This window comes from Erpetoichthys calabaricus, chromosome 9, assembly GCF_900747795.2.
Source record: "Erpetoichthys calabaricus chromosome 9, fErpCal1.3, whole genome shotgun sequence".
NCBI classification, from domain to species: domain Eukaryota; kingdom Metazoa; phylum Chordata; class Cladistia; order Polypteriformes; family Polypteridae; genus Erpetoichthys; species Erpetoichthys calabaricus.
The window spans coordinates 190,783,807-190,808,989 of NC_041402.2; the positions used below are offsets into that span (position 1 = coordinate 190,783,807).

General features: G+C 47.6%; 1 protein-coding gene across 1 annotated transcript in view; it reads left to right on the forward strand.

Moving 5' to 3' along the window:
* The first annotated feature begins 686 nt into the window (after positions 1-686).
* LOC114642286 (multivesicular body subunit 12B) overlaps positions 687-25,183 on the forward strand; it is a 306,638-nt gene continuing 282,141 nt past the window's right edge. The window contains exons 1-2 of the mRNA XM_051932317.1: positions 687-768; positions 17,245-17,375. Of these exons, the coding sequence (XP_051788277.1) occupies positions 17,250-17,375 (126 nt within the window). The 5' untranslated portion in view covers positions 687-768; positions 17,245-17,249. The remainder of the gene's footprint in view (positions 769-17,244; positions 17,376-25,183) is intronic.

The window sequence follows — 25,183 nt, forward strand, 5'->3', positions numbered from 1 at the left end:
ATATTAAAGTAAAATATAATAAAGTGGCACGGTTTATGTTGACAGGGTAACATGTTTAAAGTGACACATTATAAAGAACTGTTACACAGTAGTGACCGAGTAGTGTGATATCAGGTGTGGTGCACAGCTTATGAGCAAAAAAGGAACATCATGCCCAGAACTCGACCGCCCTCCGTCCCAGTTGGGAAGACTTAAAGAGTCTGATGGCTCTCGGGACAAACGGTCTTTTCTGTCCGTCCCCTGTTGTTCTGTAATAGCAGCCTATACCACTTAAGAAACTCCTCTGCTTAATTGTGGCGGTGTATAATAGTCGATGTTCATGTTCATCATAAATAAAAGCTTGCATAGTGTCTGCCCCTCTCCTTTCGCACTCATGACACCCCCAAACCCCAAAGCGACATGGGTCGTCGAAGTCTACGCGCTATGGCCATCAAATGGCGGCGACCGTCCACTCCGCCTACCAAATGGCATTTCTCTGACTCAAGACCTCAAGTCTCCCCCTCTGGTCAGGACCCGGCCGAGTCGCGAGAAGGTGCAAGTCGCTTCCTGTAAGCCGGCCATGCAGTGACGCTCACCAGGTCGCCCAGCGTTGCCCTCGCTGTGTCCGTCTGCTGCCCACCGAGCGCTGCGGCGCCGCCTCCTGCCAACATTGAGCTCCTATTTCTATTTCTGCCTGCTAGGCTGGCCGCGCTTCAGGGTCGGGTTACAAGTTTTAAATTTATCTTGCGCTAAAGTCATGCTGGACTGTGCCGGGACGAAGACCCGAAGGTAGGTGGAGATTTAAGAACAAGATTTGAAATGCTCGCGATTACTGATGAATATTAAAATGTTTTCGGGTCTGAGGGGTGGACGGAGGGCGGTGTTCAAATCGTAAGCACTTCGGTCTTCTTGATTTACACTTTAAAAGCCTGAACAGTTTGATTGGGGGGGGGGGGGGGGGGGGGGGTTTGCTCAAATAAAAAATCATGAAGGCGGGCGGCAGGAGGGACCTCACTGAGGCAATGGCCGGCCGACGAGTTGTCGATCTTAACATTCTGGAGGTGATTATCAAAAGTCTTGGAAGTTTTCATATTTTATTGTTACACGATGTTGAATTTTGGGGGGCGCATTAGTTCTGCTGCTGCCTCGCAGTAAAAAAAAAAAAAGACCCGAGTTCAGAGTTCAAATCCCGGGTCCTCCATGAGTGGGGTTTGCGTGTTCTTCCCGTGTTTAGGTGGGTTTCCTCTCACTGTCATGCAGATTAGGTGCAAAGGCAAAGCTGAACTGGCCTATGTGTGTGTGTGTGTGTGTGTTTGCCCTGTGAAGGCCTGGTCCACAGTTTGTTCCTGCATTGCACCCAATGCTAGAGGGCTCCAGACCACCCAAGGACCATGAGAGACCCTGGTCTGGATTTAGCAGGTGCGAAAAAAAACATGATGTGACAACACTGAATCCCAGTGGATTGTATTTGTCCTTTATGATGCTGATCAACAGAAAAGACCCCTTAATGTCAAAGTGAAAAGAGATCTCTGCAGGGTGACCTGAATTAATGACAACCCTAAAACTCAAAATATTTGATGGCCTTTCAAGTCAGCGACTGGTAGGTGGCAGCCATGCCAGCCTTGAGTCTGTGTGCTCAGGTCTCTCCCTACCAGCTCTGCCATCTCTCCTTCTCAGACTTTATCTTTGTCTTGTGGCCAGTGGCCCGAGACCTGAACTCTGACTCGGCCACTCCAGGTGACATTTGTGTCACTTTATTGATTTTACACCATTCCTGCGTACCTGCGGTTTTCTGCTTGGGCTCATAGTCCATCCATCCATTAACCATCCCGCTATATTGTAACTACAGGGTCACGGGGGTCTGCTGGAGCCAATCCCAGCCAACACAGGGCGCCAGGCAGGAAAAAAACCCTGGGCAGGGTGCCAGCCCACCCACACTTGGGACAATTTAGGATCGCCAATGCATGTCTTTGGACTGTGGGAGGAAACCCACGCAGACACGGGGAAAACATGTAAACTCCACGCAGGGAGGACCTGGGAAGCGAACCCGGGTCTCCTAACTGCGAGGCAGCAGCGCCACCATTGTGCCACCGGGGCTCATAGTTTGCCAGGAAAACAAATCTTCTTCAATGGCGCAGGTTTCTTGCAGACTCCATCAGAACTTCTCTGTAGTTTGCTGCATTCATTTTACCCTCATGAACCTTCTAGATCAGGGGTGGGCAGCGTTAGTCCTGGGGGGCCGCAGTGGCTGCAGGTTGTTGTGTCTTAATGAGAAGTCACTGATTGCTGATGAAGCCCTTATTGCTGAAGTGACATTTTGGTGCTTTATTTTAGTGGTCTCGCTTGTTAAGCCCCCCAATTGCTTATTCCACTCTTAAACAGAAGCATTTGCTGTTTTAATGGCTCCTTATTAGCAATTAAGATGCAAATGACAAAGGAGCCAGCAGTTCTCCATCTCACTTGCTTCCATTTACACCTTTGTGGATTCATCCTACGCTATCTGGTTTAATAAAACACTTAAGAAAAAAATGTGACCGACTGAAAACAATCCGTTTTGGGCTTCAAATCATTTGGATGACATCCTCGGAAAGAAATAAACTCTACGATGTGCCAACGTGACGTGGCAGAATAACAAGCCAAAAAACTAAATAAGGGCTGAGACTGGCAAAGATCGGTTTCTAATGAAGCAATTGGGTCGCATGCTTTGTAAAGTCTGCATTAGGGGAGACATAGGTGGGCATCTAGCGTGATGTCATCTGAGGGGCTCCATTTACAAATGTAAGGGACGTGCACCCCCCCCCCCCCACCCACACTGAGGATAACCCATAATGATGATGAGTGGGCACCGTTAATGAAAGTAAACCCGAGAGGGCGACATCGAACTCTGATGATGATGAGTGGATGCCGTTTATGAGAGTAAAGGTGCAGATGCCACACACACCAAGGGGGGCACACTCCTTAAAGTCTATGATATATGGACAAAGGGGTCCTGCTTGTGCTATTGAAGGGCCTTCTGGGGGGCTTCACCTCCCTCCCAAACCCTGGTCATCAAAGTCTAACAGTACCAAATACCTGCTATGGGCATTGAGGGGCGACGTCCATCACCCCCCCACCTATGATCCTCGATTGGTACTGTATGGAAGCCCACTTGGATTTTGTAAAAAGGCACCTAATGGACTTTCAGGCAGTGAGAAACAAAACCGTCTGCTCTGATGAACCCAAGATCAGTGTCACACCTGGCAGAGCCGGTGACATAGGTGGCCTTCATCTGAAGTGGCCGCCTTTAATGGCAGTTATGGGACGTGTGCTCTGAACAGTGAAGGGGACTGGAGTCATAGAAGTACGATATGGACCCCGTGATCATCAGAGGTGACTGTGCAGAGGGTGCAGACGTTAAATGTCTGGGAGTGCAGCTGGATGATAAACTGGACTGGACTGCCAATACTGATGCTCTGTGCAAGAGAGGACAGAGCCGACTATACTTCATTAGAAGGCTGGCGTCCTTCAACATCTGCAATAAGATGCTGCAGATGTTCTATCAGACGGCTGTAGCGAGCGCCCTCTTCTACGCGGTGCTGTGCTGGGGAGGCAGCATTAAGACGAAAGACGCCTCACGCCTGGACAAACTGGTGAGGAAGGCAGGCTCTATTGTAGGCATGGAGCTGAACAGTTTGACATCTGTGGCAGAGCGACGGGCACTGAGCAGACTCCTGTCAATCATGGAGAATCCACTGCATCCACTAAACAGGATCATCTCCAGACAGAGGAGCAGCTTCAGCGACAGACTGCTGTCACCGTCCTGCTCCACTGACAGACTGAGGAGATCGTTGTCCTCACAGGTGGTGCAGTGGTAGTGCTGCTGCTTTGCAGTAAGGAGACTGTGGAAGATTGTGGGTTCGCTTCCCGGTTTCTCCCTGTGTGGATAGCACTTCGAGTACTGAGAAAAGTGCTATAGAAATGTAATGAATTATTATTTATTATTATCATTCCTCCACCACACTATGCGACTCTTCAATCCCACTCTGGGGTAAACATTAACATTATTCAAAGTTATTATCTGTTATACCTGCATTGTTATCACTCTTTAATTTAATATTGTTATTATCAGTATGCTGTTGCTGGAGTATGGGAATTTACCCTTGGGATTAATAAAGTATCTATCTATCTATCTTTGAGTACTGAGAAAAGCGCTATATAAATGTAATGAATTATTATTATCTATCTATCTATCTATCTATCCATCAACCCACTGAATCCGAACACAGGGTCACGGGGGTCTGCTGGAGCCAATCCCAGCCAACACCGGGCACAAGGCAGGAACCAATCCTGGGCAGGGTGCCAACCCACCGCAGGACACACACAAACACACACCAAGCACACACTAAGGCCAATTTAGAATCGCCAATCCACCTAACCTGCATGTCTTTGGACTGTGGGAGGAAACCCACGCAGACACGGGGAGAACATGCAAACTCCATGCAGGGAGGACCTGGGAAACGAACCCGGGTCTCCTAACTGTGAGGCAGCAGCACTAACACTGCGCCACGGTGCCAATCTATCTATCTATCTATCTATCTATCTATCTATCTATCTATCTATCTATCTATCTATCTATCTATCTATCTATTATATAGTGCCTTTCACATTATCTATCTATCTATCTATCTATCTATCTATCTATCTATCTATCTATCTATCTATCTATCTATCTATTATATAGTGCCTTTCACATTATCTATTATATAGTGCCTTTCACTCTATCTATCTATCTATCTATCTATCTATCTAGCTATCTATCTATCTATCTATCTATTATATAGTGCCTTTCACATTATCTATCTATTATATAGTGCCTTTCACTCTATCTATCTATCTATCTATCTATCTATCTATCTATCTATCTATCTATCTATCTATCTATCTATCTATCTATTATATAGTGCCTTTCACATTATCTATTATATAGTGCCTTTCACTCTATCTATCTATCTATCTATCTAGCTATCTATCTATCTATCTATCTATTATATAGTGCCTTTCACATTATCTATCTATTATATAGTGCCTTTCACTCTATCTATCTATCTATCTATCTATCTATCTATCTATCTATCTATCTATCTATCTATCTATCTATCTATCTATCTAATAGTGTCTGAGGTCTTGAGGCTCACACAGCCCTGGTGGTCATGAAACTGTGATATGATGACAATGAGTGGGCCCCCTTAATGAAAGTAAGAGTCCACACACTCCACACTCCTTAAAGTATGAAGGATTTGCACAAAGGGACGCTGTTTTTTCTCATTCCGGACACAAAGGGCCCCCCCCACCACCTTAGACCACTGAAGTCTATTAACACTGACTACCTGCTATGGACAATGAGGAATGACTTCCTTCAACCCCACCTAGGGAGCTAAATGGGCTTCAGCTGACACCACAATCAAACCCACTTGGAGTTTACAAAAAAGGCACCCAAAGGACACCCAGATGGTGAGAAACAATATTGTCTGCTCTGATGAACTCAAGATCAGCGTCATGTCTGGCAGAGCCAGTCACTCCATTAGGTGACACATCTGAAGGGGTCGCCTTTAATGACAGTTTAGGGGCACACACTCTGAACACTGAAGTGGACCCCCTCACTCCCAAGGTCTGTGGTCTTGAGATTTGTATGATTTGGACACTGAGGGTCTGGTTGTCAAACTATGCTGATAATGAGTGGGCACACTTTGTACACCAAGGGCCACATGCTCCTTAAAGTCTGCAGCATATTTATGGGGTCTCTCTTTGAACTGCCTTTCCCAAGGTTTCTTCCATTTTTCCCTACAAGGTTTTTTTGGGAGTTGTTCCTTGTCTTCTTAGAGAGTTGAGGCTGGGGGGCTGTCAAGATAGCAGGGCCTGTTAAAGCCCATTGCGGCACTTCCTGTGTGATTTTGGGCTATACAAAAATAAACTGTATTGTATTGTATTGTATTTACAAAGGGACCTCAATTGCGCTACTGAAGAGGGGCACTCACTCCGAACACTGAGGGGTAGGTCGTTGAAGTCTAATAATACCAACTACTCACAGTGGACAATGAGGGGCGACGTCCATCAACCCCGCCTAGGGCTCTAGATTGGCTTGGACCAGCACTGATGTCTGGAGTGTGCCAGGCCGTGCCCATCACCTGTGCCCTGCTATCCCAAACAGTGAAACCTGGTGGTGGCAGCATCAGAGACTGGAAGACCACTCAGGGTCAATGGAAAGCCGAAAAGTTCAACGTGTAGAAATATCCTTCATGAAAACCTGCCCATCCTAAATTGCCCCTATTGTGTGCTTGGTGTGTAGGTGTATGTGTGTGCCCTGTGGTGGGCTGGCACCCTGGCCGGGGTTTATTTCCTGCTTTGCGCCCCGTGTTGGCTGGGATTGGCTCCAGCAGATCCCGTGACCCTGTGCTAGGATATAGCAGGTTGGATAATGGATGGATGGATGGATGGAAAACCTGCACAGGGAGCTCTGGATCTTCCAACAGGACAAAGCGAAGACAACACAGGAGGGGCTGAGGGACAACACGGTGACCATCCTTGTCAAGCCCATCCAGAGTCCAGACTTGAACCCAATGAAACATCTCCGGGGAGACCTGAAAACAGAGGACCATTGAGGGTCTCCATCCAGCCTGACCAGAGAAGACCTGCAGAATATCCAGGGGTGTGAAGCTTGTCACACCAAAGCCAAGAAGTGACGAGGGGGGCCAAAGTCGGATTACTGGTTTCAATGGCATATTCCAATTGTTTTATTGTTAATAAGTTTGCAGAACATCTCTAAACTCCTGTGTTCGCTTTGTCATTCTGGGGTGTCGAGTGTTCACTTGACGAGAGAAAAGATGAATTTCAATGATTTAAGCACAAGAAGAAAATGTGAAAAAGCTGAAAGGGGTCCGAAGACTGAAGTTTAGAAGAACTGCACAAATTCATTTTCAGGTTGTGTCCCTCCGTCGTTACGTCACGTGCAGAACGTTGTGGTGGGTGAATGGAACACGCCGGGCAAATGATGGAATTATTTAGGACCCCCACCAGTCAAAACACCTTGAGGACCGCCGCATTCTGGTCAATCACTTCATCGATTTTTATTTTTATGTAGCGCAGTGCAGTGCCGTCCTCGTCGATGGCGCATGTAAGCCGGTCAATCACGGGTCAAAACAGCGGAGGCTTTTTATAACGGGCGGACCAGAAGGGGCGGAGCTAATGTCCCTCACCGGGTGGTTTGTCTGCGCTGCGGGGAGAAAAGGAGACGACCCAGTTAGCCACAGCGCCCCCTCAGTTAGCCACAGCGCCCCCTCTCGCCCCGGCGGGTTATCGCCTCCCTCAAATGAGCCAGCCAGGAGATCCGTGACAACATGGCATCACGTTGTCCGCCATACCGTTTTTGCACCAGAACTTTACCGTCGGCACTTACTGTTTGTGCAAACTCAGGCGTGAAACCTGTTAGCACAACAGACTGCAGCAGGCGTCATCCATACGGCGTGCGTGGCGTAATTAGAGTTGTGCGGTGGAATCAGCACCTGCAAGTGGGCTCGTTCACAAGCCTGCCATGTTTTGTTTTTTATTTTGTAATATGATGTGCCGCGAGCTGAGGGTGCAAAACAGAGAAATCCCACAAGAGCAAAACAAGGCAGGCGCCGAGTGCGGTGGGATGACAGGATCTGATTTGGAAGTGAGACAAACCTGACCCTGCCAGGCTCTTACCTGTATTACCACCGTCAAGCTGTTTATTATTGCATCAACTGGCAGAGCCCCACCAGCGTCTTCACAACATGATTTATACGCACGCGTCACGGGCCCTACATCTGAAACAGCTGCGGATTTCCTAGGCACGCCATCCTGCCACTAATCATAATCACTTTGCAGGAGAACGCTGTGCTAAGTGACTGGGAGGGATTCGAGAATGTGTGTCAGATGTTTAGGATGGCAGGCAGCGTGGCGTAGCGGCTAAGGGACTGGCCGGGTAAACCCACCGTGTGACCACCAAGGAGCTCATGTCACCTGCCTGGGCCACCAGCTGTTAGATTTGTATAGGAAAAAATATCGGACTATGTGTTTGTGTTGAGAAAGGCGCTATATACAGACTGTTATAACCAAAAGACAAAATGGCAGCATGCAGTCATCCAACTCACCACCCTAAACTGAGGACCTGCTTTGCTTTCATGCCACAAACTAACACACTCATGGAATCCAATTCAAACGTCCTTTCTTAGCAGATACCTCTATTGATTTGCTTCTGGAGTATGTGAATTTCCCTTTGGGATTAATAAAGTATCTATCTATCTATCTATCTATCTATCTATCTATCTATCTATCTATCTATCTATCTATCTATCTATCTAGTGCTCTAGATGTCCCATCTGGCCATATTTCAGCTCTTTAACAGTGAGGACGAGTGAGTCGGTCAAACAGTTAACACTGCAATATACAGGTGCTGGTCATAAAATTAGAATATCATGACAAAGTTGATGTATGGGCGGCAAGCAAAGTATGATTCTAAGCATGATGAGAGAAGTCACAGAATCAACTGGAATGTTCAAGCAAATTCTAGAAAAAAATTTTTTATACTGTATATAGAGATGGATAATTGAGGGTGGCATGGTGGTGCAGTGGTAGCGCTGCTGCCTCGCAGTTAGGAGACCTGGGTTCGCTTCCTGGGTCCTCCCTGCGTGGAGTTTGCATGTTCTCCCCGTGTCTGCGTGGGTTTCCTCCCACAGTCCAAAGACATGCAGGTTAGGTGCATTGGCGATCCTAAATTGTTTCTAGTGAGTGCTTGGTGTGTGTGTGTGTTTGTGTGTGTCCTGCGGTGGGATGGCACCCTGCCCGGGATTGGTTCCTGCCTTGTGCCCTGTGTTGGCTGGGATTGGCTCCAGCAGACCCCCGTGACCCTGTGTTCGGATTCAGCGGGTTGGAAAATGGATGGATGGATGGTGTTGATTTATTTCAGTAATTCCATTCAAAAAGTGAAACTTGTACATTAGATTCATTCATTACACGCAGACTGATGTATTTCAAATGTTTATTTCTTTTAATGTTGATGATTATAACTGACAACTAATGAAAGTCCCAAATTCAGTATCTCGGAAAATTAGAATATTGTGAGAAGGTTCAATATTGAAGACACCTGGTGCCACACTCTAATCAGCTAATTAACTCCAAAGCCTTTAAATGGTCTCTCAGTCGAGTTCTGTAGGCTACACAATCATGGGGAAGACTGCTGACGTGACAGTTGTCCAAAAGACGACCATTGACATCTTGCACAAGGAGGGTGAGACACAAAAGGTCATTGCTAAAGAGGCTGGCTGTTCACAGAGCTCTGTGTCCAAGCACATTAATAGAGAGGCGAAGGGAAGGACAAGATGTGGTAGAAAAAAGTGGACAAGCAATAGGGATAACCGCACCCTGGAGAGGATTGTGAAACAAAACCCATTCAAAAATGTGGGGGAGATTCACAAAGAGTGGACTGCAGCTGGAGTCAGTGCTTCAAGAACCACCACACACAGACGTATGCAAGACATGGGTTCAGCTGTCGCATTCCTTGTGTCAAGCCACTCTTGAACAAGAGACAGCGTCAGAAGCGTCTCGCCTTTGGACTGCTGCTGAGTGGTCCAAAGTTATGTTCTCTGATGAAAGTCAATTTTGCATTTCCTTTGGAAATCAAGGTCCCAGAGTCTGGAGGAAGAGAGGAGAGGCACAGAATTCACGTTGCGTGAGGTCCAGTGTAAACTTTCCACAGTCAGTGATGGTTTGGGTGCCATGTCATCTGCTGGTGTTGGTCCATTGTGTTTTCTGAGGTCCAAGGTCAACGCAGCCGTCTACCAGGAAGTTTTAGAGCACTTCATGCTTCCTGCTGCTGAAGAACTTTATGGAGATGCAGATTTCATTTTCCAACAGGACCTGGCACCTGCACACAGTGCCAAAGCTACCAGTACCTGATTTAAGGACCATGGTATCCCTGTTCTTGATTGGCCAGCAAACTCGCCTGACCTTAACCCTATAGAAAATCTATGGGATATTGTGAAGAGGAAGATGCAATACGCCAGAGCCAACAATTCAGAAGAGCTGAAGGCCACTATCAGAGCAACATGGGCTCTCATAACACCTGAGCAGTGCCACAGACTGAGCGACTCCATGCCACGCCGCATTGCTGCAGTAATCCAGGCCAAAGGAGCCCCAACTAAATATTGAGTGCTGTACATGCTCATACTTTTCATGTTCATACCTTTCAGTTGGCCAACATTTCTAAAAATCCTTTTTTTTACATTGGTCTTAATTGATATTCTAATTTTCCGAGATACTGAATTTGGGACTTTCATTAGTTGTCAGTTATAATCATCAACATTAAAAGAAATAAACATTTGAAATACATCAGTCTGTGTGTAATGAATGAATCTAATATACAAGTTTCACTTTTTGAATGGAATTACTGAAATAAATCAACTTTGTCATGATATTCTAATTTTATGACCAGCACCTGTACAGTATACACACACCGATCAGCCCCGACGATTAAAGCACCACCAGGTGACATGAATCACGTAGAAGATCACGTCACAGTGGCACCTGACAAGGGGTGACAGGCAGTAAGGATCTGAGTGACTCTGACGAGGGCTTCACAACTGGGTGAGAGTGTCTCCAAAATGGCAGGTCTTGTGAGGTGTTTGGGATATGCAGTGGTCAGTACTTACCAAAAATGGGGCACGGAAGGACAACTGGTGAACAAGTGGTAGGGTCACGGACCCCCAATGTGAGTGGGGGGGGTGTCGGCTGGTCCATCTAGTTGGATACCACAGATGAGCAACTGCAGCACCAATTGTCAAAGAACTTCATGCTGGCCACGAGACAAAAAGTGTCAGGACACAGCACATCGCAGCTCGATGTGTAGCCACATACTGGTCAGGGAACCAATGCTGACCCCCAACACACCACTGAAAGTGCCTACAATGGGCATGCGAGCGTCACATCTGGACCATGGAGCAGTGGAAGAAGGTGGTCTGGTCTGATGAATGACGTCTTCTTTTAGATCACGAGGATGGCCAGGTGTGTGTGTGTCATTGAGCTGGGGAGGAGATGGTAACAGGATGGACAATGGGAAGAAGGCAAGAGACCATGTGAGTCAATGTTCAGCTGGGAAACCTTAGGTCCTGGCATTCATGTGGATGTGACTTTGACAGGCAACACCTACCTAAAGATCGCTGTAGACCACCTACAACACCATCACAGTAACGTAGTTGCTGATGGCGGTGGCCTCTTTCAGTAGGATAATACAGCCTGCCACACTGCAAAAAATGTTCAGGAATGGTTTGAGGAGCATGACAAAGACTTCAAGGTGTGGACTTGGCCTACAAATTCTCCAAATGTCAATTTGAATCAGCATCTGTGGGATACGCAGGAAAAACAAGCACGATCGATGGAGACCCACCTCAAAACATACAGAATTTAAAGGGTCTGCTGCTAACGTCTTGGTGTCAAATATCACAGGACATCTTCAGAGGTCTTCGCTGTTTTGGTGGCATGAGGGGGACCTACACATTTTTAGGCAAGTGGTTGAGATGTTGTGGCTGATCGATATATCCATCCATCCATCCATTTTCCAACCCACTGAATCCGAACACAGGGTCACAGGGGTCTGCTGGAGCCAATCTCAGCCAACACAGGGCACAAGGCAGGAACCAATCCTGGGCAGGGTGCCAACCCACCGCAGGACACACACAAACACACCAAGCACACACTAAGCACACACTAGGGCCAATTTAGAAACACCAATCCACCTAACCTACATGTCTTAGGACTGTGGGAGGAAACCCACGCAGACACGGGGAGAACATGCAAACTCCACGCAGGGAGGACCCAGGAAGCGAACCCAGGTCTCCTAACTGTGAGGCAGCAGCACTACCACTGCACCACCGTGCCGCCCTGATCGATATATATATATATATATATATATATATACAGTGAACCCTCGTTTATCACAGTTAATCCGTTCCAGACTCTACCGTGATAAATGAATTTTCGCGAAGTAGGATTCTTTATTTTTTAAATCAAATATTTTCTCAGAGTATAGAAAACCTGTTTACGACCTTCTAAATACGTTTTTTTAACATTATTAGAGCCCTCTAGACATGAAATAACACCCTTTAGTCATGATTGCACTCGTGTTACCCAATATATTAGACAAAATAAGAGAAAATAAGACATATTAGATGTTACAAATATCATATTATTATTATTGTACTGTACATTTAATTACACACACAGGTCTTACACACAACCACTAACCTATGAAGGCACAAGCTCAGTAGGAGAGTCTTCAGGTGGTGCAGTATCTTCAGCAGGTGCGTCGTTGTCTTCTTCCGCTGAAGGAGTAGGCAGTGGGTGTCTGGGTGCGCAGCTGAAGAACATCTTGACAGGCAGTTGCTGGCGCTGCCTTTTCATATGCGTGAGGAGGCTTTTGTAGGGTATTGCCATCTTTGATCATATCCAAGAGTTTCACCTTCTCCTGGATGGTAAGCATCTTCCTCCGCCGCTTAGTTTCATTGTCTGAAGGCTTAGAAAAAGCAACACGTTTAGGAGCCATCGTGGGGCTTAGATAAAAGTTCTCAGAAAGCGCATGCGTAGTGACGTAGCGTGTATGAGAAAAACTTGCGATAGAGTGAAGTGATTTTTTTGCTAATTAAGTCTTGTTTGTTTGTTGTTTACTATCCTCGTATAATGAATTGTTTTCCTGTGTTCCTCATACCTTGTGTGGAGCCCCAAAAGGCGGGGCCACTCTGATGTCACAGCTGAAGGACCGCCCCCCCCCACTCCACACACCCCACACCCCCAACTCTATAGTCTGAGGCTGAGAGCGGATCCTTCGGAGGTTCATTGAAGTTTATCGATTGCAGACATTTGTAAGCATTGGACATCCTGCTTTATTGGATTCTTTACTTCTGTTCTTAGTTTTTGATTTTTTTAATTATGTGGTGGGACTTTATTACCTTGGATTGCATTTTTGATCAAATTTGTTTTTTGTTCTTTTTTGTTATTTCATAACAAATTCTTATATTTAGTCTTCTTTGGATTTCTCCTTCCTAGTGTCATGATTTGGGTCCTCATTGTCTGATTCCAGCATTAGGTACGCTTCAAGTGTTACTAGGGGCTGTGGCCTCTGAGCTTGTGGTCCATACGTAATCGACATGATGGGATAAAAGGACGGATATGAGTTCAGATTCCTATCTGATATGCGGATACCAACACTCCATAGAATTCATAGGATACCTTTGTGCTCTTTTGTTTTTTTATTTTTTTGTTCAAAAATTTGGACGGCGTTTTCCCTCATCTGGACACGGGTCACCGGGGCCCCCCTCTGGAGCCAGGCCTGGAGGTGGGGCTCGATGGCGAGCACCTGGTGGCAACGTGGGTCCCCCTTCCCATGGGCTCACCACCTATGGGAGGGGCCAAGGAAGTCGGGTGCAGTGTGAGTTGGGTGGTGGCCGAAGGCGGGGACCTTGGCGGTCCGATCCTCGGCTACAGAAACTGGCTCTTGGGACGTGGAATGTCACCTCTCTGAAGGGGTATGAGCCTGAGCTAGTGCGCGAAGTTGAGAAGTTCCAGCTAGATATAGTCGGGCTCACCTCGACGCACAGCTTGGACTCTGGAACCAATCTCCTTGAGAGGGGCTGGACTCTCTACCACTCTGGAGTTGCCCCCGGTGAAAGGCTCCAAGCGGGTGTGGGTATACTTATTGCCCCCCGACTTGGAGCCTGTACATTGGGGTTTACCCCAGTAGATGAGAGGGTAGCCTCCCTTCGCCTTCTGGTGGGGGGACGGGTCCTAACTGTTGTTTGTGCGTATGCACCGATCAGCAGTTCGGAGTACCCACCCTTTTTGGAGTCCCTGGAGGGGGTGCTAGAGGGCATACCTTCTGGGGACTCCCTCATTCTCCTGGGAGACTTCAATGCTCACGTGGGCAATGACAGTGAGACCTGGAAGGGCGTGATTGGGAGGAATGGCCCCCCTGATCTGAACCCGAGCGGTGTTCTGTTATTGGACTTCTGTGCTCGTCACGGATTGTCCATAACGAACACCATGTTCAAGTATAGGGGTCTTCATATGTGCACTTGGCACCAGGACACCCTAGGACTTTGTGGTTGTGTCGTCGGACTTGCGGCCACATGTCTTGGACACTCGGGTGAAGAGAGGGGCGGAGCTGTCAACTGATCACCACCTGGTGGTGAGTTGGCTTCAATGGTGGGGGAGAATGCTGGTGGGGTGTGGTAGGCCCAAACGTGTTGTGAGGGTCTGCTGGGAACATCTGGCAGAGCCCCCTGTCAGAAATAGCTTCAACTCCCACCTTCGGCAGAACTTCGACCATGTCCCGAGGGAGGTGGGGGACATTGAGTCCGAATGGGCGATGTTCCGTGCCTCTATTGTTGAGGCGGCTGACCGGAGCTGTGGCTGTAAGGTGGTCGGTGCCTGTCGTGGCGGCAATCCCCGAACCCGTTGGTGGACACCGGTGGTGAAGGATGCCGTCAAGCTGAAGAAGGAGTCCTACCGGTCCCTTTTGTCCTGTGGGACCCCGGAGGCAGCTGATAGGTACCGGCAGGCCAAGCGGAATGCGGCTTTGGTGGTTGCTGAGGCAAAAACTCGGGCATGGGAGGAGTTTGGGGAGGCCATGGAGAACAACTTTCGGACGGCTTCGAGGAGATTCTGGTCCACCATCCGGCGTCTCAGGAAGGAGAAGCAGTGCAGTGTCAACACTGTATATGGTGGGGATGGTGCACTGCTGACCTCGACTCGGGACGTTGTGGGTCGGTGGGGGGAGTACTTCGAAGACCTCCTCAATTCCATTAACATGCCTTCCAATGAGGAAGCAGAGCCTGGGGACTCAGAGGTGGGCTCCTCCATCTCTGGGACTGAGGTCACCGAGGTGGTCAAAAAACTCCTTGGTGGCAGGGTCCCGGGGGTGAATGAGATACACCCACAGTTCCTCAAGGCTCTGGATGTTGTAGGACTGTCTTGGTTGACACGCCTCTGCAACATCGCATGGACATCAGGGACAGTGCCTCTGGATTGGCAGACTGGGGTGGTGGTCCCCCTCTTTAAGAAGGGGGACCGGAGGGTGTGTTCCAACTACAGAGGGATCACACTCCTCAGCCTCCCTGGAAAAGTCTATTCGGGGGTCCTGGAGAGGAGGATCCGTCGGATAGTCGAACCTCGGATTCAGGAGGAACAGTGTGGTTTTCGTCCTGGTCGTGGAACAGTGGACCAGCTCTACACCTTTAGCAGGGTCCTGGAGGGTGCATGGGAGTTCGCCCAACCAGTCTACATGTGTTTTGTGGACTTGGAAAAGGCATTCGACCGTGTCCCTCGGGGAATCCTGTGGGGGGTACTCCGGGAGTATGGGGTACCGGACCCCCTGATAAGGGCAGTTCGGTCCCTGTACGGTCGGTGTCAGAGCTTGGTCCGCATTGCCGGCAGTAAGTCGAACCCGTTTCCAGTGAGAGTTGGACTCCGCCAGGGCTGCCCTTTGTCACCGATTCTGTTCATAACTTTTATGGACAGAATTTCTAGGTGCAGCCAGGGTGTTGAGGGGGTCCGGTTTGGTGGGCTCAGGATTGGGTCACTGCTTTTTGCAGATGATGTTGTCCTGTTTGCTTCATCAGGCCGTGATCTTCAGCTCTCTCTGGATCGGTTCACAGCTGAGTGTGAAGCGGCTGGGATGGGAATCAGCACCTCCAAATCCGAGACCATGGTCCTCAGCCGGAAAAGGGTGGAGTGACCTCTCAGGGTTGGGAGAGAGATCCTGCCTCAAGTGGAGGAGTTCAAGTATCTCGGGGTCTTGTTCACGAGTGAGGGAAGAATGGAGCGCGAGATCGACAGGCGGATCGGTGCGGCATCCGCAGTAATGCGGGCGCTGCATCGGTCTGTCGTGGTGAAAAAGGAGCTGAGCCGCAAGGAAAAGCTCTCAATTTACCAGTCGATCTATGTTCCTACCCTCACCTATGGTCATGAGCTATGGGTAGTGACCGAAAGAACGAGATCACGAATACAAGCGGCTGAAATGAGTTTCCTCTGCAGGGTGTCTGGGCTTTCCCTTAAAGATAGGGTGAGAAGCTCAGAGTAGAGCCGCTGCTCCTCCGCATCGAGAGGAGTCAGATGAGGTGGCTCGGGCATCTGATCAGGACGCCTCCTGGACGCTTCCCTGGTGAGGTGTTCCGGGCACGTCTAACCGGGAGGAGGCCCCGGGGAAGACCCAGGACACGCTGGAGGGACTATGTCTCTCGACTGGCCTGGGAACGCCTTGGGATTCTCCCGGAAGAGCTAGAAGAAGTGGCCGGGGAGAGGGAAGTCTGGGCATCTCTGCTCAAGCTGCTGCCCCCGCGACCCGACCTCGGATAAGCAGAAGAGAATGGATGGATGGATGGATGTTTTTTTATTCCTTCTGCCACTTCAGTTTGATTTCACTTTCTACCCCTTTTCATTTTGTTTTGTTTTTCATGTTCATCTCCCAGTTTTGCTCAAATTGTTTATTTGCCAGTTTGCTGCTAAAACACCAAGCCATCAGTTCTTTCCCCTAGAAGGGCATTTTTGTGATATATTTTTGAATATTAGAGAAGTGCTTGAAACTTTGAAAACCAAAGCTTCTTTTAGGCCCGGTAGGCCGAAGACAGCCTGTGGAGTTTGTGGTCAGGCTGCCTGGGTTCAGCCTTGGATTTTTTTTGGAAGCCTCCCCTTTGCTGTAGGACTGCTCTCGATTTATGACAGAATGAACCCCTCTTAGCTTACATGAAAGCTAAGGGTGGTCCTTAAGCAGTCCCATCACGGTGGTCCTGCCTTTTGGGGTTCTACCCACAAAGTATAAGGAACAATAGGAGAACAAATCATTACACATAGATAGTAAACAATAAACTAGATAATAAGATAATATTTACAAAAATACATAATTATAGTAAACATATGAAAAGTTTAGTTTAAAATGAACAAGGAAGACAAATAACATAAACAGAATCCCGGGAACACACCCTGACTGAAACATTGACACCACTGACTCCATTGAGTACCCCTCAAGACTTCTTCTGCCACCAAGCTTAAATATGGCTGTGGTAAATTCTTGCTTAAATTCAAGAAGTCTTTACATGCAGAGGAATGTTCTGGAATGGCCCCACGAGAGCTTGCAGGCCCAAGGTCCAACACTGTGACTTTTAATCGATGGCCCCCACGCGGCCCCCACTCACCGAGCTTCCTGCTGTTGTTCACTTCCAGACGCCATGGGGAACACTGAAGCCGACCTGACAAGTTACCCGAGGTGCCAGATTATCGGAGCTTCAGAATCGAAGGACACAGAGACTGAGCAGAATTCAAGAGCGGCCGAAGACTCGGGGGCCACAGGCGATGTAAGTGACTCTTGTGTTGCTCCCGTAGATTTCAGTTCCTTAGGGACGTTCAAATTAAAATGAGAAACCAAAGACACGTAAGGAATAGACCAGGCATTGAGAACGTCTTCAGACCACTTCACTTTCTGCTCACTTTACTGGGTTGTATTTTTAATTTTAAATTGAATAGTTTGCCACTTTTGCCCTTCAATCTACGCTTAATAACCAAAAATGACAACATGTGACCAAAAAGATTCACACATTTATTAAAAATTAAAAACTGAAATGTCTCCTTTACAGAAGTATTCAGACCCTTAATTCAATATACTTTGTAGAAGACCTTTTTGGCAGCAATTAATAATTATAATAATAAGAACTAGGGGTCTCTGCCCCCTACTCGCTTTGCTCGCCAGTCGCCAGGGGTGGGCACCCAGTGCCCACTATCTCTTAGCTGAGCCACTCAAAGGGTGTCGGGCACCCCTCCAATTGTACACTGCTCAAAAAATTAAAGGAACACTTTGAAATCCCATCAGATCTCATTGGGAAAAGAAATGCTGCTAGCAATCTGTATTGAAATGGACTGATATGGTGATGTGTGAGGAACGAAAGGATGGAAATGAAAATGATCAACCAACAGAGGGACACCCTGAAAATCAAAGGGAAACAATGAGGCGGCAGGCAGGCGAGTCCATTGGGCCAAAATGTCATTCCAGCAACTCCAAATCGTACTCAGTAGTTTGTACGCCCAAGTGTGCTTGTATGCCCACATGCCAATGTCCTAATGAGACGACAGATGGTGTCCTGGGGGATCTCCTCCCAGATCTGGACCAGGACATCAGTGAGCTCCTGGACAGTCTGAGGCGTCGGAAGGACCGAAACATAATGTCCCACCCAGAGGTGTTCTATTGGATTGAGGTCAATTGAGTGAGTGTAGGGGTGGGACAGTCAATGGGATCAGTTCCTTCATCCTCTCGCCACATGAGGCCGGGCATTGTCGGGCACCAGGAGGAACCAGCATAGGGTCTGACAATGGGGTCCAAGGATTTCATCCTGATACCTAATGGCAGTCCAGGTGCCGTTGTCTAGCCTGTAGAGGTCTGTGCATCCCTCCATGGATATGCCCCCCTAGACCATCACTGACCCACCACCAAACCGCTCATGTTGAATGATGTCACAGGCAGCATAACGTTCTCCATGGCTTCTCCAGACCCTTTCACGTCTGTCACATGTGCTCAGGGTGAACCTGCTCTCATCTGTGAAAAGCACAGGGCGCCCGCCAGTGGGGGACCTGCCAATTTTGGTATTCTATGGCAAATGCCAATCGAGCTCCATGGTACCCACTAGAGGATTTCTGGCCTTCAGTCTGTTTCTGATTGTATGCTCAGAGACATTCACACCAGTGGTCCGCCTGCTGGAGGTCATTTTATAGGCTCTGCCAGTGCTCATCCTGGTCCTCTGGTCCTGCTGATGGGTTAGGGACCTTCTACAGGGGACCCTGTCCAGCTCTCATAGAGTAACTGTCTGTCTCCTGGAATCTTCTCCATGCCCTTGAGAGTGTGCTGGGAGACGCAGCAAACCTTCTGGCAATGACACGTATTGATGTGCCATCCTGGAGAAGTTGGACTACCTGTGCCACCTCTATAGGGTCCAGGTATCACCCGCCTCATGCTACCAGTGGTGACACTGACCATAGCCAAATGCAAAACGAGTGACAAAACAGATGAGGAGGGAAAATATCAGTGGCCTCCATCCAGCTGTTAAACCATTCATTCCTGTTTTGGGGGGTCCACTCATTGTTGCCCCTCTAGTGCACCAAAGCAGCTGAACCTGATGAACAAGCCCCTCTGCTACTTCACTGACCACACCAACAGCCCAGAAGTCTCATTGACTTGATGCTCTACTCTCATTACAAAGTGGTCCTTTCATTTTTTTTGAGCCATATATTTAAAGAGGTGGTATATACAGTAGAAGAGTATGGGGGGCGCAGGAGGAAGACGGTTTGGACCTTAGTTATTATAAATAGAAAATCAGTTGCTTGAGTATTTCACTATAACTGTCTATTTAAAATACCAACGAACCATTAAATGTAGTGAAAAGAAAAATGAAAATGTAGAAGTAAAAAAAGTAAAACATAATAAAAAATAAAAAATTCCATCCATCCATCCATCCATCCATTTTCCAACCCGCTGAATCCGAACACAGGGTCACGGGGGTCTGCTGGAGCCAATCCCAGCCAACACAGGGCACGAACCAATCCAGGGCAGGGTGCCAACCCACCGCAGGACACACCCACACAAACCCAGCACTCACTAGAGCCATTTTTTAATCATTTATTTGAAGATGATAGGTCAATGTGTTCCATTAATATTTTTACAATTCTTCACAAAATAACAGCAGTATTTCAAGTGCAATGTTGCTATTTTATTTCATTTCAGGCATAAGAGACTCATACTCTGGTACGGCAAATTCTGAACAAGGTTAGGTGTTGGCCTTGTCTTTATATTAAATATTTATCTTTACTGCTTCTATAACCCAGTGGTACATGTCCAGGTTTAGCTCATCTTCACTGGCATAAAAAAAATTAATAAAGGCACACCACTGCTGTTAAATTTTTGTGAATGGCTAGAACAAAGTACCCTCTCTTACAAAGAAGAACGCTCAAAATGCATGGGACAAGAGTAGGACGCAGGATAGAGGACATATTGGAACAATGCGGATGAGGATAAAATTTAAGGTACTTTCATTCCTAGGAAAGCTGCTGATGATCCTGAGGTAGAAAGTAATACTAATAAAAGCCAGAAATCGCCAATCCACCTAACCTGCATATACCTGGGAGGAAACCCACGCAGACACGGAGAGAACATGCAAACTCCACGCAGGGAGGACCCGGGAAGCGAACCTGCAGGTCTCCTAACCCATTGCACCACTGTGCTGCCCTTAGATATTATCATTCATTTATATTATGATAATTTCTAATAAATGTAGGTATACTAAATAGAAAACCAACCAGCTTTGAGTCTTCTTGGGTTAAATCTCTACAAGCCTTGCACACCTGGATTTGGGCAGCTGATCCCAGTCTTCCCAGCAGACCCTCTCAAGCTCCGTTAGATTAGACAGGAAGTGTCGGCCATCTTCAGGTCTCACCTCACAGGTTCTATGGGGGCTTTGGCCAGGCCACCTCAAGAACCCTGACAGCCATGTCCCAGTGCCACTCCAGTGTTGTCTTGGCCGTATGCTTTGGGTCATTGTCCTCCTGGACAGGTGAACCATCAGCCCAGTCTGAGGTTTTTTTCATCGAGGGCCTCTCCGTGTTTGGCTGCATTCGTCCTTCCCACAATTCCGAGCAGTTTCCTTGCCCTCTTAGCATGATGCTGCCCCCCCACTAAGCTTTGGCGTGGGCAGGTGATGAGCCGTGCCTGGTCTTAGCCACACAGAGTGTTTGGAGTTCTGCTCAAAGACTTCATTCATTCTTTTCCGTCCTGCTCTCCGAGTCGTTTAAGTGCCATCATACGCCCTTTGCTCAAAAGTGGCTTCCGCTTTACCATAAACGCCTGACTGCTGGAGTGCTGTGGAGATTGTTCACCTTCTGACAGGTTCTCCCATCTGAGCAGTCAGGGTGTCAGTGCATCTTTGGGCACAATCTGGCACACATCTACTGTCACACTAGGGGGAATTTTATACTTGCTATGTAACCCAGTGGTTCTCAAACTGTGGGGTGGGCCCCCCTGGGGGGGGTGCGAAGATGTGAAAAAGAGAAAACAAGAATCAAAAATATGAAAAATCCATCTATTGAAACCAAAACAAATTAACTTTAACTACATTCTGATACTAGAAAAAGAAATATAGTGTTAGATAAATGTTGATAAAAGTTAAGTAGGTATAATAAAATATGCATCTATGATAAATCCATCCATCCATTTTCCCACCTACTGAATCCGAACACAGGGTCACGGGGGTCTGCTGGAGCCAATCCCAGCCAACACAGGGCACAAGGCAGGAACCAATCCCGGGCAGGGTGCCAACCCACCGCAGGACACACACAAACACACCCACACACCAAGCACACATTAGGGCCAATTTAGAATCGCCAATCCACCTAATCTGCATGTCTTTGGACTGTGGGAGGAAACCCACGCAGACACGGGGAGAACATGCAAACTCCACACAAGGGGACCCAGGAAGCGCACCCAGGTCTCCTAACTGCGAGGCGGCAGCGCTATCCATTATCCAACCCGCTATATCCTAAACAGGGTCACAGGGGTCTGCTGGAGCCAATCCCAGCCAGCACAAGGCAGGAACAAACCCCGGGCAGGGTACCAGCCCATCGCAGGGCACACACACCCACACACCAAGCACACACAAGGGACAATTTAGGATCGCCAATGCACCTAACCTGCATGACATTGGACATTGGAGGAAACCCACACAGACACGTGGAGAACATGCAAACTCCACACAAGGAGGACCCGGGACGCGAACCCCAGGTCTCCATACTGCAAGGCAGGAGCGCTAGCACTGTGCCACCATGCTGCCCTATATGTACATTAATTACATGAAATTTAAATTTCTCATGTCCTTATATTATATTTTTAATGATTACATATTTATATTGTGTTTTCAGCCCAGGAAGCGAACCCGGGTCTCCTAACTGAGAGGCAGCAGCGCTACCACTGCGCCACCGTGCCGCCCTATGATATATCATTAATTAAAAAAGAACAAATTGGTATTAGTGGGCTCCTTTCAAAAAAATGTTAGGGGGGGGGGGGCGATTAAAACTGTTATGAAAACTCGGGTCACAAATACTTAAAGGTTGAGAAACGCTGTTATAAGTCATCATAGGGGAAGTCATGGAAGAAGAATGGGGAGAAAGTGCAAACGACGACAGGTCAGGTCAGGTTGGGGGACATGCACTGGTACAGCTCATTGCCGCTCCCACCACACGACAACACAGCTCGGGATCTCGGTTGGCAACCCCCCAGGTACACACGTGGTCCAGTCCCCCCACCCTCCAGAAATGACCATCTATCTGCTGCAGCCAGGTGTTACATGGATGTCCCCTCAACAAAGAGCCGGATCATCCTTGGGTAATCGCGCCACATGGCCATAGTGCCGTAACTGACGCTCCTTCGCCTCACAATGCAGGTCATGTGCCTCATTTGGGACTCCATGAACAACACAAAGTCAAACCAGATGCAGGATTTGAAGCCCAGGACACTGGATTGATGATACAGCAGTTCTAATGCCCCCCTCTAAACAATCCCAAATCAAACAAAATATCTGACGACACTTCTGCTGCTAGCACTAAGAGATGGGAGAACCTTTCCTTAGTAGGCCCGTCTCCTGTTTCATTTCCAGTCCACGTTCCCTAGAAGGTCTCAGCACCATCTGAGAAAGTCCACTTGCTGTCTCAACAGCCTCATGGGAATGTCCTCATCATCCACTCTGTGCCAGCAAGGTCATCCCTTTTCTAACATGAACACACTTCCACGTCGTTCCCATCACTGCTTTTTGATGCGTGTTTCACACCGTTACCTGAACCTTCTGTTACCTTCGATTTTGAGAATTTTGAAAACTGACTGCGGTGACCAGGCTCTTATTAGGAACGAGCCACGCATTTTGATTTTAAAGTTGCACAACTTTTAAATCTGTAAATATGTCATTGTACAGTGACCTCCATGGTGTTGGGGACAATGGCACAGTTTTCTATGATTTCCCCGCCAGCTCCACAGTTTAACAAATCAAAAATTTTAGATGTTGTGATTCAAGTGCACATCGCAGACTCTCATTTAAGGGGGTTTGCACTCATTTTGGTCACATGACACTTTATCTCAGTCCCCCCCATATCAGGGCACCCCAATGTCTGGGCACAGCAATGGCAGGTCTGTTATTTAGTTCTTTGTCGCTTGTCCCTGACATCCAATGGCTGCTTGAAGTCTGCGATTCACAGACACCACCAGGTGCTGAAGGTCTTCTCTGGTGATGCTCTGCCAAACCTCTGGTGCTGCCATCTTCAGCTCCTGCTTGTTTTGGGGGGCCTGACCTCTTAAGTTTATGAAAGCCCTGCTCAATTGGATTTCAATCGGGTGACCGACTTGGCCATTCAAGAATTTCCATTTCTTAGCTTTGATAAACTCCTGTGTGCCCTCAGCAGTCTGTTTGGCTCTTTATCTTGTAGGACGAAGTGCCGCCTGATCAGTTTGGAGGCATTAACTGTAACTCGAGCAGATCAGATGTTTCTACACACCTCAGAATTCATTGAGCTATCAGCAGTTCATCATCAGTGAAGAGAAGTGTGCCAGGACCTGTGCCAGCCATACGTGCCCAAGCCATAACACCACCAGCACCACCATGTTGAACAGATGAGGTGGTCTGCTTTGCAGTTCCTTCTTGTCTACACACTTTGCTCTCACCGTCACTCTGATGAGGTTCATCTTCATGTCATTGGCCCACAAGACCTTTTCCAGAATTCTGCAGGCTCATTGACGTCGTTGGTCACAAACTGTAATCTGCCATCCTGTTTTTGTGGTGTCCACCTCGTGGTGTAGCATCCTGCCTTGCGCCCTGTGTTGGCTGGGATTGGCTCCAGCAGACATCCGTGACCCTATAGTTAGGATATACCGGGTTGGATATTGGATGGATCGATGGATTATTGATACATTCATAAAATAATAACAATATGCTAAGTACATTTGAATACTGGCGACCATACAACCTTATAAATGCTGATGTGTAGTTTCAGGTGGCACTCAGACTTCTTAGTTACTTAAAATGTCTCAAGTTAAGGGATCATTTGTGGTCATCTTTCTTCAGAACAGGCCACATGCCCATCTCAGTATGGCCGCCAAGCTGTGCTCTTCATCGTGTTGTCCTTTTCAGTACCGTTTTGCTCTCCAGCCGTGCCCCTCATTGGGGGGCTGTGCAGGTCTGAATCAGCATTGGCACAAACAGTGACTGTCAACAAAGTGTGTTGTTACTACTTGCCACGGCCCACTTTTTATCTAACTTAAAAAATGAATCCATCCATCCATCCATCCCAAGATGCCAAAATGTAAGTGTAAATTCCGTGATGAATATTCCAACGAATGGACATTTATTAAATAAGGCAGAAGCTGTTTTGAAGAAACCTGTGGTGTATGTACAGTAATTGTACTTTCAGTATTGAACATGGCGGGAAGTCTGATATCAAGCAACACACTATGTCTCTACTTTTATATAATATATTGGTCTGGGTGTGTAGGGGGCATGTTTAATATATATATATAGTAATATTACTTATAATACTTATAAAATAAGTGAATGGTGCGACTCAAACCACCTACAACTGAACACCAGCAAAATCAAGGAGCTGGTGGTGGATTTTAGGAGGACCAGACCCCTCATGGACCCCGTGATCATCAGAGGTAACTGTGCAGAGGGTGCAGACCTGTAAATACCTGGGAGTGCAGCTGGATGATAAACTGGACTGGACTGTCAATACTGATGATCTGTGTAAGAGAGGACAGAGCCGACTATACTACCTTAGAAGGCTGGCGTCCTTCAACATCTGCAATAAGACGCTGCAGATGTTCTACCAGACTGTTGTGGTGAGCGTCCTCTTCTACACGGTGGTGTGCTTGGGAGGCAGCATAAAGAAGAGGGACACCTCACACCTGAACAAACTGGTGAGGAAGGCAGGCTCTATTGTAGGCATGGAGCTGGACAGTCTGACGTTAAAATTAAACAAAGTTATTATCTGTTATACCTGCATTGTTATCACTCGTTAATTTAATATTGTGATTATCAGTATGCTGCTGCTGGAGTATGGGAATTTCCCCTTGGGATTAATAAAG